Genomic DNA, 13,290 nt, shown 5'->3' on the forward strand with positions numbered 1-13,290 from the left:
AAACTAATATAAAGGGGTGTTATATTGAGAGTAGATCCTCTTGTCCATAAAAAAATAGACTTGGGATAGACCATTTACAAATGCGATCGGATTGTGATCATGATCTGGATGTAATTGGTTATGATCCCTCTCTGAGTTCACCTTCCTCCAAATTATAATTGAGGTCGGGACAGATGGTCGGAGGTTGTCGGTCACTCGTCCCGACCCAAATTATAATCTGGGGGGAGGGATCACAACCAATTGTGGTTGGATCGCGACCACGATCCGCCGCAATTGCAAGTGGTCTATCCCTTAGTCTACTTTTTTGTGGATTAGGAGATCCGACCTAGAGTTATAACACCCTTTCTCTTGAATGCGTTCAAGATCTTAAGCATGTTCAAAGAAATGTGGGGTCGGCCAGCCAGGTGAGTTTATTTTTTTTATTTATTAAAAATTATAAGTTTTAAAATTAACAATTGGATAAAATTGGATAAATAAAATACAATTTTATTTTATTTTATGTAAAATAAAAATAAAAATGGATGAGTTAGCAATAAGATTCATAAATAAGAATTAATGTTTAAATGAATATAAAATAATAAATATGCTAATATAATATGCATATGGTATGTCAACCCATACTGTTTAGCGTGGATTGTTTAAATTTAGTTTAGTAGACAATTTTTTAACAGACAGTGATCTCCAATTTGAAATTTAAACTGTTATAGAGGACAAAGGGAGAGGGACGTGAAGTCAACAACAGTTCATTAAAACAAATCCTTTTAACCTAAATCGAGTTGCAAAGTGGAAGGCTTAAATGTATATGTATGATTGCCCCAAATAATGGTGTAGTGATACGTCCTCTTTTAAATTTCTCAGGTATTTAAAAATTAAATTTCAGTTTCATCCAATTAATTGATAATTTTTTTTAATGAACGATTGATCTAAAAATACTGGGTTGATAGATCGCTCACTGTAAGTACTTTTTGATTTGTCTCAATCGTCAATGAAAAATTTTCATAAAACCATATCGAACACCCATAAGATTAATTGGTATAATTTGAATACATGATGCCAACTAATATATAGATAGAAGTTGTGGACTGTATTTGGATGATGCAACAAATACTTATGTTATTAAAAGACAGAATTATCAGGAATAACTCATATGGCTTTGACTGGTCTCACGGTGGGTGCGACTTTGATCTAAAGCAGGGGAAGAAAAGATCATGTGAATTGTACTTGAATTCAAAGAAAATGATCCACTTAACTCGTGTTGTGATTCGATCTACTTAGCTCGTTAATAAATAAATAGTTTCAGCGTATTGAGCATAGCTTTGATAATGTGGATTGCATCTTCATCAAATAGATTGACTCGCCTATTCTTGGTCATCACCAATAACTTCTTTGCTAGTGACCAAGTACCCCTCTTTTCATACTGTCTGTGATCGATTTAATGCAAATATTGACACAGTTTGAAATCGGTTTGTTTTCTTTAAATAAAGACAAATTACAGAAGCAATGAATTAGTGTGTCTACAAATATATTATTACTTCTATTCTGAATGTAATGGAACATTTTGCTAGTAGTTTTACAGCTTAAAAAAAAAGTATTTACTAGATATTGCATCTCACTGAAATTAAAGACTCACAATCTCATCAGAGACCTAGGAACTAACTTAGATAGACCCATACCAATACTGAAACTAATCCACAATATCATCTCAATATAAAAATTAGTATAATTAAAAGAATGAGGAATTTTTTTGCACAACAAAATAAGATAGCACACCAAAAGTTTATCATCCCTAGATCACCACAACAACAATAACAAGATATGTGTCCTAACCATTCAGTGTTAACTAGATGAATACTTTTCCAACAATGAACAGTTTGCAAGACTATAAAGATAGTAATAATCAGATCCTTTTAAGTAACTATGAATTATTACAAATAGAGTTTCCTTTGATCCAGTACCTTCATTTTTGGTTGATTCAACTAATCTTGTTTATAATCACAGAACAATTCAAATTATTTAACTATCAAAATCTCAGCTAAATGTACTTCAAATACATGAATAGGATGACTGTTTCCTCACAATAAGAATATCATTTTCCATACAGCTTAATGAAGGTGCTTGCAAGGCACATTTATGCTTCTTCAACTTTCAAAAACATTAACCAATTGTGGCCCAGCATACATCCAATTCTGCTGGTAGAAAGGGAGAAAACATAGCCTTTGATCATTCTAAAACACAAATCTCTTCTAATTGGAAGAAGTTCGAAAGACAAGTTCCTAAAACAAATCCTTTTCAGCTAAATCAGGTTGCAAAATGAAACTCAGACAATTAACATCCTCATGTCTAAGCAACAGTTACACTCATGATATAGAATATGAAAATAGCAAGTGAACTATATGAAAACTAGGACAAGATTGGATCAATATCATTGCTTAACCAGTCATAAAAATCACACCCAAATAAATCATGGCATTCATTAGCATTCTGGATTGTTCCCTTTGAACTCAGGTACAATTGACAAGACTTCAAGCAGTTTGGGTAATTTATCTTTGTAAGGGAGCACATACTTCTGCAAAAATTTTGGTCCCGGTGATATGAAAAATGTATGTAGTTTGTACCGTGAAGTCCACAACCCTTCAGATTTTAATATCTCCATCACATGAAATCGAGGAATTAACCTCTTTTCCAAACTCAATTCTAAAACCATTGGATGCTTAGCAATGTCTGAAGGTGTGCTTCCAACAATCTTGATTAAAAATTCCATCTTTCTCTGTAATGCCTCAGTGGAAAGCAATAAAAAAGTTGGATGTTTCGGGATTGCAGCAACGAATTCCGAGTTCGACCAACCAAATCTGTTCATGAGCTTGACATGGGCCTCAAATTTTTCCCTGCTGACCCTGTACAGCGCATTCAGGACCCAGATGAACATAATAGATTCTCGGGGAACTCCAAAACCGGCAGTTCTATCTACCAGAGCCCGGAGGGCATCTGGGTTCTGGGTGATGAAGCTGGGTTGCCTTTTAATGACAAGAGAAAGGCGGGCTTCAGGAATACCACATTCATCCCGTAAGAAGTTAATGTTGGGGCGCACTACATTCTCAATGTTGCTGCTAAAAAACCATCCACTCCTCCGGAGATGCTTGAGAAGGATCTCCTTCGATCCCAATAAACTTTCCCAAACCTTAAATCGTGGGAGAAGCACATTCTCGCTGTTGTAGCCAATAACTATAGGGTGCCGCCAAACGATAACGATGATGTCGGACTCAGATAATCCCATTTCGCGCAAAAGTTTAAACTTTGGGGCGAGGTTCGTCTCCACATCCCAGCCGAGCAATCCTGGTTTCCAAGCTATTATCCTTCTCAGATTAGCACCATCAAGGCCCTGAGATCTGAAGAATCCAAGAACGGCGTCGGCCTTCTCGGTGGACTGACTACGAGGGAGCAACTTAGAGACCTTGGAAGCAACGTCGGCGGAGAACCCGCATGTATTCATGAGGTACTCGACCAGGAAGTGGGGATCCAGAGAAGCTGTGGCGCCTGAGGAGGCGGAAGTGCCGTTGGAGAAGAGGACGTGACGGAGTAGCGTCGACGGAGGGAGAAACTGGTGGCGGACCAGGAAGCGAAGCATCGCGTCGCCGCGCTGTTCGACCCAGATAAGACGAAACCGTAAAACCCTACTTGAAAGTTGAACCACTTCTTCTGGGTCGACTTCACATTTGCTCCCCTAAATGTTTCAATTTTCTTAAATCTACCCACGAACTGGAAATCAGAATCCATGTGGATTACCAAGGAAAAAAAAATTAGTAAATCCAATTAATCTTATGGATTAGTCATCATCCTATAAAAATTTTCTTTGAAAAATGTTTGAAGTACAACATCTTTTTGATTACGCACCTCCTTTGAAAGAAAAACATGAGGATTTCCATAGAACACCTTTGGTTGATGCTTGGGAGATTGAGATATCATAAGCCTTTTCTCTTCGAAAATATATGGTTTTTCGTAAATGTATATATTTTTAGCGGACAATTTTTAAAATGCAGTGATCTTCGACTTGAAATATATTTTTAATCTTAGTGAATTATTACACAGTTTGTTTTCTTTTGATTCAACTAATTTGGTTTATAATCACTGGACAACTCGAATGATTTAACTATCAGAATATCAGCCAAATATATACTTCAAATACATGAATAGGAAGACTCTTTCCTCACAATAAGAATATTATTTTCCATACAATGTGAATTTATGCTCCTTGAACTTTCAAAAACATTAACCAATTGTGACCCAGCATACATCCAATTCTGTTTGTAGAAAGGAGGAAAACATCGCCTTTGATCGTTCTAAAAGACAAATCTCTTCTAATCGGAAGGAATTCAACTGACAAGTTCCCAAAACAGATCCTTTTAAGCTAAATAAGGTTGTAAAATGGAACTCAGACAACTAACAAATTCATGCCTACAATAACAGTTACATTAATGATATAGAATATGAAAATAGCAAGTAAACTATATGAAAACTATTACCTGTTGATGACGACATAGGGGTAGAGAGGTTGGAAGCCTGTGGATAAGATTGTCAGAATGATAATGTTATTACTTATTAGAAATAGATAATATATTAGTATTATTGTATTAGAAAGACTGCGAGTTTGTTATCAATAAATGTTGAAGACCAGATCTGATAAATTGATAATGTATTATTAGAAATAGATATTATACTAGTTTATTATAAATTGATAATATATTACTAGAAATAGATAATATACTGATGTACAACAATACTAACAAGCCTGATAAATTAATAATCCTTTTAATCTTTGATCTAGTTTCTTCTTAATTTTACATATTTGATCCTGTCTGAACGTTGAGTCGATGAAGACTGGGGGCGTGGCGCTCTCTGCTGCCTCCGGGTGATCTCCTCAGTGACGTGGACCTCCGGGGAACCTGCAACAAAGTCGGATCGGGAAGAGGTTCCCGGCGACGACCCTCCGACGCTCAAGTCAGGCAGCGGCAAGATGAAACAAAGGCAAACTAAAGAGACTATGGTTACAATATAGGAGAAAAACCATACATCCGTCGAAGTCCGGAGGTCTTTATATAGGACCCCGGAGAGGCGCGTGCACGCTTCCCGAGGCGTGCACGTTCCTCAAAGCATACCTCAGAATGGTTGTGTCAGAAAAGCGTGTCTGACGCCATACCGCAACTATCCGAGCATATCTCTGCCACGACAGTAGAAACTTCCACTGTACGATCCTCAATACGGCTCGGCTGTCGACCATGCTATTTGTCGGCGACAGGTGTCTCGAGAAGTATATCACTAGCTGCCCTTTTTGTTCTCTTCTAAGTCTTTTGTTTCTTACTGGGCCGGACGGCCGTACGATCTGGTTGATCCACGGTTCGGCTGAGCGGATCATCCACTCGGCACGACGGTTCCTCAATAAGGGAGCTTGTGAACGTCGGAAGCTCGACCCTAGGTCTAGCTGTCACGCGCCGACCCGGGATTTACTCCGGCCGGTCGGCCAGGCGACTTCCCCACCCCGCTCAGCCGGGACTTTGACTCTCCCGTGTCGTTGACCCCTTCCTATGTGGGCCCCCGATCCTTACCATCGGATCAGGTGTCTTGTCGAAGGAGGCCGCAAGTCCGATTGACTGGACTATTGGCTTGGTGATAAACTACCGATGTTGGTGTCTGTCCGATCGGGAACTGCGGAAGTGGGCGATGCCGCTCGGCACGACGCCTGCTGGCACTTGGAAAGTTTTGTTTGCCAACGGTTGTCCCACCGCTCCGACATTGGTCAACGCCGATGTCCCTAGAATCTCCTCGAAATTCGTGCAAATCCTCGCCATTAAGGTCGAGCACACGACCACGCCTGCGTAATGGTGATCATTAAATGCGACCCGTGAGTGGGCGCCACGTGGTCGTGTAGCGGTCACCGCTCGCTCGAGCTGTCAGGGCTGATGTGACCTTTGGCCTTTTGAATTCGACGGTCAGATCTGCACCTCGAATCCCGTGACCTGGATCGGACGGCTCCGGTCGATCGAGCTCAACGTTTATAAGGACATCTCTTCTCCCCCCAGCCGCTTCGCGTTATCGCGTGCGCGCATCCGAAGGCTTCTGTTCCATATTGCTCAGTGCTCCGGTGAACTCGCTTTTCAGCGCTCCGACAATCCCTTGCCTCCGCCATCCTTTCCTGTTTGGAATCCCGACCCTTTATCTTCTTCTTTGTGCTTTCTTTAGTATTTTAGCAACCTCTGTTCGTTCGATACTGTTCCGACCTTCTCTTTCACCCATCCTTCTATTCTCTGGTTCTCGCTTTTTCCATTATTCCAGCGATGGCGAGCACCTCGCAACCATCTAATCCCTCTCCCGGCCTCTGGTATACGACCATGGAGAGCTGGTTCGATGAGGGTGACGCAACGAACTTCGTCCGCGACTTCGAACTCCCATCCGTCTATAGATTAATATTAGCTACCTCATCCGATCGCCCACACGACCCGCCGCCCTGCACTACTTGTTTCTTCCGAGACCAGTTTGTGGCCGGTCTACACTTTCCTCTACATCCGTTTATCCTTGAAGTGTGTAATTACTTCCACCTTCCGCTCGGCCAACTCGTCCCAAACTCATTCAGGTTGTTGTGTGGAGTGGTCGTCCTCTTTAGGTTGCACGACATGTCACGCCCCAGAGGAGTCCCTGTCCGAAAAAAATTTCGGCAGCATCTCCCCTGTACAGCGGACAATCTGAAACTTTTCTACATCTCATATACCTCAGCCACAGGCGGCTGGAATAATAACAATCAATAAAAACACATTCCACACAACCATCCACTCAGTTATATATAATCAAACAAAGTAGTAATACTCTCACTCGAAAACCACCCTACTCAACTACACTCGTAAAGCTCAAAACCGACGAACTCACCTCTTCTGCCGTCCAGGCAGGCATGTAGTAGAGTAAATCCAAATCATACCAAAAGTCCATCCAACGGAAAGATTCCATACAATATCCATATGTAAAGTCCAAAACAAAACTAAAACAAAGTCTGATAGCGGAAAGCTAAAATAAAACAACAACTCAAAAACCAGCAGAGGAGTAGCACTACGTGCTATGGGGACCAGCGACTGGAACTCCCTCCTGACAACATCAACCTGAAAATAACAACAATGGAGGCGGGGTGAGTCCAACACTCAACAGGTACAATTGATATGCAATATGTTAATTTCATTACTAAGCATATCAAAGACAAAAAGTCAAAAGTACCCGCCTCCGATAAAATGGTCCAAATCTGACTCCGAGATACTCGTCTCGCGTCAAAGTCCTGTAATATTTATAGTTTCCAGGTTTAGCTAATTTCATATAGATAAAATAGCTAAATCAAATCCACGAGAAGCTAACATAAATCCAACAATTAACTAGGGTTAATTTACCTTAACCCTAATCATACCATCAGACCAATTCCACACCTAATCCATTTTCACATGATTACACCTCTACATAATCAATCACCTAATTCAAATGCATAAGAAATTATATATGTACCAATTCCTACCTAAATCAACATGTATCATAATCATGTTCCTTACCTAGATTCACATGATCATCTAACCAAATCTTCCAATTCAGAACATGATCTACAACAAGTATTCAAATACATCTAATCCTTACCTCACAACTCTAAAGATTCTGTCAATAGCACAATTGGAGATCGACTTGTCGTTGCTAGCAACACAATAAATTGCTAACTCGTAGCCGTGCTTGTTGATCCACACCAGGTCTGTTGCTGCCAGCTTAAATTTATTGCTGCTGGAACTCTAATTGTTGCTGTCGGAACACTGCACAGCAGAGCCCTTCCTCACTGTTTCCCCCTGCCTCTCCAATTTCTGGTGACGAGATCAGAAACAAGGAAGAAAATCAGTACCCAAGAAATAAGAAGTCACCACCGTAGATCAAATCCACAACACAGCTTGGTATAGCCCTTACCTTCAAGGTTCGGCTAGGGCAAAGGCGACGGGGTGGAGAAGGTCGGCGGCACTACGGATGGCGATGTCGTCGGGTGGAGAAAACATGGCTGAGAAGATGACTAAGGCTCAGCGAATCAAAACGGTGGCCGGTGACAGTGAGTTGCAGAGGTGCGGCAACGGCTGTAAAACCCAAAACTAGGGCACAGAGAGAGAAAAGACTCGAGCACTCCCGCGATGGTCGGCGCCGTGCTGGCGTTTTGTGCAACGGCGGCACGCTGCAGATCTAGGGCACCGCAGAGTGAAGAAAAGGAGAAAAAGGGTCAGCGTGTCGCGTGCTCCGGGAGGAGAGGAAGTCGGCCGGCTCTTGCTCAAACGCTGGCGAGGAGGAAGAAGAAGCTTGGCCGGCGTTCGATCGGAGAGGAAGAGGTAACCGCCGGCGTTAGGAGGTTAGGGCACGGTGAGTTCGGCGGAGGAGAAGAGAAATGGCACGCGGGGAATAAAAATAAGGGAGAAAAGAAATAAGAAAGGAAAAGTAAATAAATAAAAATCAATTTTCCTCACTTAAATGGGTAGCCTAAACAGGCTTTCCCCGGAATCCAAATTTTATCCCCCGTTAACTCGCTCATACAAGCTCCGAAAATTTCCCGAAAAATTTCCAAAAATTCCGAAAAATTCCCTTGTTAATATTCACCTATTTTCCGATATTTTACACGACATCCCCTTAGTCCCCAAGATTTTCCATTATTTCTATTATCCCAAACAATCGGAGTGGGGTACCTTCCTCTTCTAGTCGCGGATCGGCCTTGTTTTCTTCGACAAAATGCCGACCTAGAATAAACATTGAAAGGAGTATTACTTTTACCTTCGTCTTCCCGAGCTGCCAGCTTTCCGAACCAAATGGTAGACCACCGTGCCGACCCCGCCGGACCTAGGTAAATACAAGAGCCAGCTAGCCTACCTCCATGCAGCCAACCAACTGGTCGGGCAGAAGTTCAACATCCATAAGCTGCTTTGTGAGGGTGTACTGTACATATTCGGATTAAGTCCGATCCGAATGAAGCTTCCGAGCAGCATGGGTAAGCGTTTTCCTCGCTCCCTTTCCTTTTGATCTAACTGATTTATTCTTATTTTATGCAGCTGACATCATGTGGCGCGCCAAGGCCGCCGATCGGATGAAGTTGAGGGCCGCCGAGATAGAGGCGGCAACAGCTAAGGAGATGGTCGACCGGGGTATTGAGCCGGTCGGTTCACACGAGGGTGAAAGCGAAGAAGATCCACCTGCCGTTGGAGAGTCGGCCGTTTAGGAACTTGCAGCCGAGGCGGTCGGCGATGCTACTTCGTCCGCTGGACATCCTACACCGGAGGACGTTGGGCCCTCGGCCGACGACGCTCCGCTGGTGACACGCAAGCGGCACCGGACGGATCCCCCTGCCCATTCGACCACATCTGTGGAACCGGTGTTAGAGCAGGTCGGTGATCCTTCTGCAGCAATCGACCCAACCCCTGTTTCGGTCAAGGCAATTTCCTCGGATCGAACTCCCTCACAACTCGATCTACCAGTGGCCTCCCTCGAAGCACAGCCCGTCAGTTTTCTTCCCCGAGCCCCTCGTCGGCTTAGGCTCTCGGGCATAATCTCCGCTCTGCTTGGCGAGTCATCTGGTCGTTCAACTTCAGCCCAGTCTGATCCGAGCGGCCGTCGAGTGATTAAAGCTGTCCTACATCTCCCAACAGAAGAATTCCTTCTGGCAGCTGATCGGCCGACTGCCCCCGAACATCAGATCACCATCCGCGGGCCACTTGCCAAAATATAGGAGGATGCGAGGGCCCGCGTTGCCTTGATGACTCCCGGTTAGCTCGACGACATCCACTTGTAGCAGGCTACCGGGCTATACCCCTCAAACTACTATATGACTATTTTACTTGGTTCTTGATATTATTTCGTCTGAGCGCAGAACTGGGTGGAGAACATCGCGGTCAGCAACCGCCTGGCGGCGCTGGAGGAAGAGTTGAAGAAACTTCAGATTTCTGGAGGGGCGCCGGCTCAGGGGCCCTCATACGCCATGCTTCGGACCGAGCTGAACAAAACAGAGAAACTGCTGGCGGCCGAGCGGCACAAGTCTTCTGGCCTAGAAACCAGGGTAGCTGGGCTTGAAGCCCAAGTTAAGTCTCACGACCAGAAGATCAAGCTGGAGACTAACAGGAAGAATAGGGTTGTTTCTGATTTAGAGGCAAAGAATGTGCAGGCTCGAGCGCTGGAGCAACGCGTCCAAGAACTGACCGGCCTGCTGTCCACCTAGCGAGAAAGCCGCTCGGCTGATGAAAATTTCAAGGAGACAAGAAGGATCTCCAGGATGCCCTCGAAGCTGCCCGAGCTGCCTTCAAGGAGTATCAAGATGGCAAATCAGGCCGTTTTGCGGTGATGAGGCAGAACTATTTCCGCTCGGACGAGTTCGGCGAGAAGTCCAGTGATCGACTAGTCCTAGCCTTTGAGGAAGTCATCCAGGCTACAATTGCTTATCTGAAGGCTAAGGGTCATCTTCCGGAGACGACGTCTATCCCCCCAGAGACCTGGCCGAACTGCTGGAAACCATCCCCAAGCCCATCTTTGATGTTCTGGAGTGAGGAGCGCCTTTAAATTTTAAAGTTTCATCTGTATACTCGTCGTTCAGCGAGTTAATATTATCCGTATTTATCTGACTTTTATCCTACTTTTATCCGACTTTTGTCTATGTACTGGTCATGCGACGAGTCAATATAACCTTTCAATTCTGCTCTTGTTTACTTCTCCGAACGCATTCTTTCTGAGCCGCATTCGACGGTCTTCGGGCCGGGGGGTTTATAGTCGCCGGTCCGACTCTGGGATTTAACGTCACCGCTCGACAGTCTTCGAGCCGGGTGGGGGTTTATAGTCACCGGGCCGACTCTGGGATTTGACGTCGCCACTCGACGGTCTTCGGGCCGGGGGGTTTATAGTTGCCGGTCCAACTCTGGGGTTTAACGTCGCCACTCGACGGTCTTCGGGCCGGGGGATTTATAATCGTCGGTCCGACTCTGGGATTTAACGTCGCCGCTCGACGGTCTTCGGGCCGGGGGGTTTATAGTTGCTCGAAGTGATTTAATGAGTATGTTATCTACGTATACCTCCAAGTTCTGCCCGATATGCTTTCGGAACACCTTGTTCATGAGCCACTGGTATGTAGCTCCGACATTCTTTAGTTCGAATGGTATCACGTTGTAGCAATAGGTGCCGACCGCCGTAATGAAGCTGACTTTCTCTTGGTCTTTCCGGGCGAGTGGCACTTGGTGATAACCCTGATAAGCATCCAGCATGCATACCAGTTCACACCCGACGGTTGAGTCCACCATTTGGTCAATCCGGGGCAGCGGGTAAAAATCCTTCGGACATGCCTTGTTCAAGTCACGGAAGTCGATGCAGACTCTTCATTTGTTGTCAGGCTTGGAGACTAACACCACATTTGCGAGCCATCTTGGGAACTATACCTCGCGTATGTGGCCGGCCTCCAGGAGCTTCTCGACTTCCGCCCGTATGATGACGTTCTGCTTGGCACTATAGTCCCGCTTCCTTTGCTTGATGGGACGAGCGTTCGGCCGGACGTGTAGCTCGTGTTGTGCGACGCTTGGCGAGATTCCTGGTAGCTCGTGCGTCGACCACCCGAAGATGTCGTGGTTTTGTTGGAGACATCTGGTCAGCTCCTCCTTCTGGCTTGCCTCCAGGTCGGAGCCTATGAACGTCGTGGCCTCCGATCGAGCCGGGTGAATTTGTACCTCCTCCTTTTCTTCATAAACAAAAGTAGGTGGATTTTCAGTTATAGCGTCTACCTGGATACGGGGGGCCTTCCGAGCGGACCTCGACTCGTCTCGCACCATCTCCACATAGCAACGCCGTGCTGCCAACTGATCGCCTCTAACTTCTCCCACTTGGTCTTCCACGGGGAACTTAATCTTCTGATGGAAAGTTAAGACGACAGCTCGGAACTCGTTGAGAGCCGGTCGGCCCAAAATGACGTTGTACGCCGAGGGAGCGTCCACAATGATGAAGTTAGCAGTCCGCGTCCTTCTGAGTGGTTCTTCCCCGAGCGAAATGGCCAACTTCATCTGACCGACTGGTTGAACCTCGTTACCCATGAATCCGAACAAGGGCGTGGTCATCGGTAGCAGCTCCGCCCTGTCGATCTGGAGCTGGTCGAACGCCTTCTTGAAGATGATGTTGACCGAACTCCTTGTGTCAATAAAGATGCGATGAATAGTATAGTTTGCTATTACCGCTCGGATGATGAGGGCGTCATCGTGCGACACTTTGACTCCCTCGAGGTCGCTAGGACCAAAGCTTATCACCGACCCGCTCGCCTTCTCTTGGCTGCATCCCACAGCATGTATTTCCAGTCGTCGGGCGTATGACTTGCGGGCTCGGTTGGAGTCACCACTTGTTGGTCCACCAACGATGATATTGATTTTCCCCGAGTGGTATTGCTTCTATTTTCTTCCTCATGAGCAGACGGTCTGGCTCGCTCATGGGAGACTCGAGGGTTGGCCCTTGGCTGGTGATGTTACTACTGATGGTGATGCTGCTTGGGTGAACGCCTAACTACTCGCCGCTCGACGTTCTGATGATGAGCTCACCTATCCGGTGAAGGTGATCGGCGGCGATAGTTCCTCGGCTCAGGTTGGCTGACCGGGGAGAGATTTCAACAGTCTCGAGTGTTATGAGTGGCTGATTGATGGATTTTGTAAAACATGGGCGTCCATACCTTGCCTTTTTGTCTAGGTCGCTCGACCACAATGTGCTGAACGGCGGACAACCCGGAATCTTGAGGTGGTCTCATCCCCTCGACACGTGGTCCTCTCGGTGGTTGCTGGTTGGTGTGTGTTCTCCGTTAGGTTTGGGCTGGGGGCTCGCCTGACGCTTCCTTCTTTCGGGCCGCTTTCGCTTCCTCCACGTTAATATACTCACTTGCTTTCTTCAGCATGTGGTCATAGTCGCGAGACGGCTTCCTGATGAGTCAGCGAAAGAAGTCCCCGTCGACTAAGCCTTGTGTAAAAGCATGCATCATTGTCTCAGACGAGACCGTGGGGATGTCCATAGCTGCTTGGTTGATGCGTTGGATGTAGGCGCGGAGAGTTTCTCTTGGCCCTTGCTTCATGGAAAAGAGGCTGATGCTGGTCTTCTAATAGCGTCGACTGCTGGCAAAGTAATGGAGGAATGCCGTTCGGAAGTCTCTGAAGCTCTGAATGGATCCGTCCTGCAACCTCCGGAACCAGCGTTGTGTCAAACCGGACAGTGTAGTAAGGAAGACTTTACATTTGACTCCGTCGG

The 13,290-nt window shown here is 45.5% G+C and overlaps 1 protein-coding gene across 1 annotated transcript; it reads right to left on the reverse strand.

The window, feature by feature from the left end:
- Positions 1–2,473: 2,473 nt before the first annotated feature.
- LOC122014179 (transcription termination factor MTERF8, chloroplastic-like) lies at positions 2,474–3,625 on the reverse strand. The gene has a single exon (XM_042570358.1). The coding sequence runs from the start codon at positions 3,623–3,625 to the stop codon at positions 2,474–2,476; it is 1,152 nt and encodes a 383-aa protein (XP_042426292.1).
- Positions 3,626–13,290: the final 9,665 nt, after the last annotated feature.

This window comes from Zingiber officinale, chromosome 8B, assembly GCF_018446385.1.
Source record: "Zingiber officinale cultivar Zhangliang chromosome 8B, Zo_v1.1, whole genome shotgun sequence".
NCBI lineage: Eukaryota > Viridiplantae > Streptophyta > Magnoliopsida > Zingiberales > Zingiberaceae > Zingiber > Zingiber officinale.

What these genes read in the sequence shown, in the direction of transcription:
- LOC122014179 (XM_042570358.1), bottom strand. Translation starts at nt 3,625, where the DNA reads ATGCTTCGCTTCCTGGTCCGCCACCAGTTTCTCCCTCCGTCGACGCTA.